Raw genomic sequence first — 5,000 nt, forward strand, 5'->3', positions numbered from 1 at the left:
TCTCACTACCCCCCCCCCCCCCCCGCCCCTCTACCACCACCACCACCACCTTTCTCTTCACCTATTGGAGTTCTGCACTCTCAATCATGTTTCCAGCTATGAAACACGTGTCCATTTCCCCAGAGAGTTGAGTCCCCCTGCCTCTGGGTGTTCCCACTCCCCTGTCACTGTGTCATCACTCTGGTTTGGTTTTGGTTTTCGTTGTTGTTGTGGTTGTTGTTGATTTTCACTCGGCAAACTGCTCATGGGCAATGTTTGGTGGTTGGCGAAAAGAGAATCAGTGTGTGTGTGTGTGTGTGTGTGTGCGTGTGTGTGTGTGTATGGAGGAACATGTGTGTTTGTGTGTGTTTGTGTATGTGTAGGGAGGGACGCGTCTGTGTGTGTGTGTGTGTGTGTGTGTGTGTGTGTGTGTGTGTGTGTGTGTGTGTAGGGAGGAACATGTATGTGTGTGTTTGTGTATGTGTTTGTGTGTGTGTTTGTGTGTGTGTTGTTGTTGTGAGGGCATGGTGTAAAGAAACGTTCAATTTATCCAGTTTTACCCTTAATAAAACATCTGTCATTTGTCATCCCTCTCTCCGTCTGTGTGTCTCTCTGTGTGTCTGTCTGTTTCTCCCTCTCTCTGTCTGTCTCTCTCTGTCTGCCTCTCTATCTCTCTCTCCCTCACTCTCTCTCTCCTGTCTCTATCTGTCTCTCCTCTCTCTCTCCCTCTCCGTCTCTGTCAGTCTCTCTCTCTCTCTTTCCCTCTCACATCTTGTTTGCCTCTCTCTCTCTCACTTCTCTCCTCTCTCTCTCTCCTCTCTCTCTCTCTCTCTCTCTCTCTCTCTCCTCTCTCTCTCTCTCTCTCTCTCCTCTCTCTCCCTCTCTCTCTCGCTTCTCTCTGTTTCTGTGTCTCTCTGTCTCTGTCTCTCTCTCCCTCTCTCACTTCTCTCCTTCTCTCTCTCACATTCTCTCTCTGTCTCTGTCTCTCTCTGTCTCTCTCCCTGTCTCTCTCACTTCTCTCTGTTTCTGTGTCCCTGTCTCTCTCTCTCTCCCTCTCTCTCTCTCACTTCTCTCTGTTTCTGTGTCTCTCTGTCTCTGTCTCTCTCTCTCTCTCTCTCACTTCTCTCTCTCTCTCTGTCTCTCTCTCTCTGTGTCTGTGTGTGGGTGTGTGTGCGTGTTTGTCTCTCTCTCTCTCTCTTCCCCCCACCCACACCCCCACTCTTTCTCTCAGCTTGTCTCTCTATCTCTCCTCTCTCTCCTCACTCTTTCTTCTAGCCTTTCCAGCTGTGAAACACGTGTCATTTTCCAAAAGAGCCGAGTCCTGTGGGGGGCCTGAAGGTGGTCCACTACTCTGTCACAGTGTCCTCACCCCCCGTTTTTTTTCCCCCTTTCTTCACACGGTAAACTGCTCATGGCCAATGTTTGGTGCTCGGTGCTGGTGGCGAACAGAAAATCAATGTCCAGAGCGAACGGGATGAAAGGAGTGTGTGTGTGTGTGTTTGGGGTGGGTGGGGGGTTAGGTGGTAGGTGGGGTAAGTGTGTGTGTGTGTGTGTGTGTTTGGGGTTGGTGGGGGGTAGGTATGGTGGGGTAAGTGTGTGTGTGTGTGTTGGGGTTGGTGGGTGGATGGGTAGGTGGGGTAAGTGTGTGTGTGTGTTGGGGTTGGTGGGTGGATGGGTAGGTGGGGTAAGTGTGTGTGTATGTGTGTGTGTGTGTGTGTGTGTGTGCGCGCGCGTGTGTGTTCGTGTGTGTGTGTGTGGAGGGAGGGGCGTGTGTGTACAAGGAGTGTCAGAGACAGACAGACAGACAGACACGGACATTGTTTGACAGAGAGAGACAGACAGACGGACACGGACATTGTTTGACAGAGAGAGACAGAGACAGACAGACAGACACGGACACGGACATTGTTTGACACAGAGAGAGACAGACAGACAGACGGACACGGACATTGTTTGACAGAGAGAGACAGACAGACAGACACGGACACGGACATTGTTTGACAGAGAGAGACAGAGACAGACAGACAGACAGACAGGGACATTGTTTGACAGAGACAGACAGACAGACAGGGACACGGACATTGTTTGACAGACACAGAGAGAGAGAGCCGCATGCAGTGAGCGCCCTTCAAATCCAGATCTATACCCCCCTACCCCCTCCCCCGCCCCTCTCTCTTTTAAAACGCTGAGCTGAAAGGGGGACCACTCTTTCCCTCCTCTCTACTGTCACTTCCCTCTGTATGCTGAGGACTTGAGGAACCACTCCTCTCTCTGTCTCTGTCTCTGTCAGGAATCCTCCCTCCCTCTCTCTCTCTCTCTCTCTGTGTATGTATGTGTGTGTGTGAGGAATCGCACCCTCTCTCTCTCTCTCTCTCTCTCTCTCTCTCTCTCTGTCTTTCAGTGTGTGTGTGTTTGGAATCCTCTGTCTCTGTGCGTCAGGAATCCTCTGTCTCTATCTCTCTCTCTGTATCTTTGTCTCTGTCAAGAATCATCTGTCTCTCTGTCTCTGTCTCTGTCTCTCCCTCTGTCAGGAATCATCTGTCTCTCTGTCTCTGTCTCTGTCTCTCCCTCTGTCAGGAATCCTCTGTGTGTGTGTGTGTGTGGGGGGGGGGGGAATCGCCCCCTTTCTCTCTCTCTCTCTCTCTCTCTCTCTCTCTCTCTCTCTCTCTCTCTCTCAGTGTGTGTGTGTGTGTCAGGAATCCTCTGTCTCTGTCTCTGTATCTGTCTCTCTGTCTCTGTCAGGAATCCTCTCTCTCTCTCTGTGTCAGGAATCATCTCTCTCCCTCTCTCACTGTCTCTCTCTCTCTCTCTCTGTCTCTCTGTTTCTCTGTCTGTCTCTCTGTCTCTGTCTCTCTTCTTTCTTTCTCTCTTTCTGTCTGTCTCTCTCTCCCTGTCTCTCTATCTGTCTGTCTGTGTCCCACTCTGTCTGTCTCTGTCTGTCTGTCTGTCTCCGTCCCACTCTGTCTGTCTGTCTCTGTCCCACTCTGTCTGTCTCTGTCTGTCTGTCTGTCTCCGTCCCACTCTGTCTGTCTGTCTCTGTCCCACTCTGTCTGTCTGTCTGTTTCTGTCCCACTCTGTGTGTCTGTCTCCGTCCCACTCTCCATCTCTGTCTGTCTGTCTCCGTCCCACTCTGTCTGTCTCTGTCCCACTCTGTCTGTCTGTCTCCGTCCCACTCTGTTTGTCTGTCTGTCTGTCTGTCTCCGTCCCACTCTGTCTGTCTGTCTGTCTGTCTATGTCCCACTCTCCATCTCTGTCTGTCTCTGTCTGTATCTTTTTTTTTTCTCTCTCTCTCTCACTCTCTCAGTCTCTGACTGGCTCTCTCCCTCTCTCTCCCTCTCTCTTTCTCTCTCTCCCTCGCTCTCTCTTTTTTTGTTCTCTCTCTCTCACACCTCTCAGTCTCTGACTGGCTATGTTTCTCTCTCTTTCTCTCTCTCTCTCTCTCTGTATGCCTTGCTCTTCGTGTCTTCATGTCCCTGTCTTTCACATTTTCTCTGTCCCTTTCCTGTCTCCGTATATATGTCTTGCATTCACTGTCTTTCATTCTGTCTGTCTGTCTGTCTGTCTCCCTCCCTCTCTCTCTCTCTCTCGCACACACACGCGCACCCCCCCCCCCCCACACACACACACACACACACTCAACTCTGCCTCTATGTCTCTCTGTCTGTCTCTGTTTCTCTCTCTCTCTCTCTGTCTCTCTGTCTGTGTCTGTCTGTCTGTCTGCCTGTCTCTCTCTCTCCCTCTCTCTCACTTCTCTCCGTCTCTGTCTGTCTGTCTGTCTCTCTCTCTCTCTGAATCTGTTTCTGTGTCTGAGTCTCTATCTCAATCCCCACGTCGCTCTGTCTCTCTCTTTCACAAGCTCTCTTTTTCTGCCCCCCTCTCCCTCCTTTTTTGTCTCAGTCTTTCTCTCACTCTATCTGTCTCTGTCCGACGGTCAATCATATGTTTACTTGCTGAAGAATGGTTGAAATTACAGTATTTGTAAACTCTGTGTTTATATATTTAATGCCCTGAAGATACGACAGGGACTCGTTGACATCATTGAATAAATTTAGAATTAATTTACAATGCACAAGAAGCACTTTTTCCCTACTGGTTTAAGTCAGCGCATACAAAATTCTGCTGCCCGACTCGTCCTCAGAAAGAAAAGACCTAAGCACATCACTCCTATTTTGCAATATCTCCATTGGCTCCCTGTCTCACACAGAATAAAGTAAAAGATATAGCACTCTATGTTATAATAATGTATTCACAAATCTGCCGTTTCCTATCTTTGTTGCAGCCTTCACCTCTTCACTCCATCTCACTCTCTACGATCGGCTTCGGATCCACTCTGTTTACGCATACCCAGATTCAAATACTCCACTGTTGGATGCCGTTCTTTCTCTGTCTCTGGACCTTGCATTTGGAATGAACTTCCTCTTTCGCTTCGTCAGGTCTCCACACTTGGCTCTTTCAAGTCCAGCCTTAAAACCCACTTCTTCACAAGATAGCCTTCCTCCCCTGCCTCTTCCTTGTCTTCAGTTTCTTCAGTTTTAGAGTTATGCATGCGTGTGAATGACTGGTGTGAAAGCGCTTTGATTTGTCTCTGCACAAGATTCAGCACTATATAAATACTATCATTATTGTCAGATACTGTCATTATTTTACATCGAGTTGTCGCAACGTGATCACAGTATTATGTACTTTTGACCACTTTCTAGGGGGCTGGAGTTTTTGTTGTTCTTCTTGTTCTCTGTTTCCCTGTCTTTGTCTCTCTGTCTCTCATATTCTCTGTCCATCTCTCTCTTTCCATCCCTTCCACGACTTGATGAGATCGAGAGTTTTCTCATTCTCAAGAAAGTGTCATTGCGTTATAATATTTGTATTCGTATTTGTAGGGTTTTTTGTTGTTGTCTTTTTGTCGCAACAGATTTCTCTGTGTGAAATTCGGGCTGCTCTCCCCAGGGAAAGCGCGTCGCTACACTACAGCGCCACCCATTTTTTTTTATTTTTTCCTGCCTGCAGTTTTATTTGTTTTTCTT

General features: G+C 48.6%; 2 protein-coding genes across 2 annotated transcripts in view; one reads left to right on the top strand and one right to left on the bottom strand.

Annotated features, from left to right (window-relative positions):
* The window catches only part of LOC143301794 (uncharacterized), a gene marked incomplete at its 5' end in the record, with an annotated part of 52,416 nt that extends 51,559 nt beyond the window's left edge, over nt 1-857 (bottom strand). The window contains one exon of the mRNA XM_076616186.1: nt 789-857. Coding sequence (XP_076472301.1) covers nt 789-857 — 69 coding nt within the window. The remainder of the gene's footprint in view (nt 1-788) is intronic.
* Nucleotides 1-5,000, top strand: part of LOC143302105 (G-protein coupled receptor dmsr-1-like) — a 93,686-nt gene that overhangs the window by 65,465 nt on the left and 23,221 nt on the right. The gene's annotated exons all lie outside the window — the stretch shown is intronic.

This window comes from Babylonia areolata, chromosome 28 (genome assembly GCF_041734735.1).
Source record: "Babylonia areolata isolate BAREFJ2019XMU chromosome 28, ASM4173473v1, whole genome shotgun sequence".
Taxonomy (NCBI): Eukaryota; Metazoa; Mollusca; class Gastropoda; order Neogastropoda; family Buccinidae; genus Babylonia; species Babylonia areolata.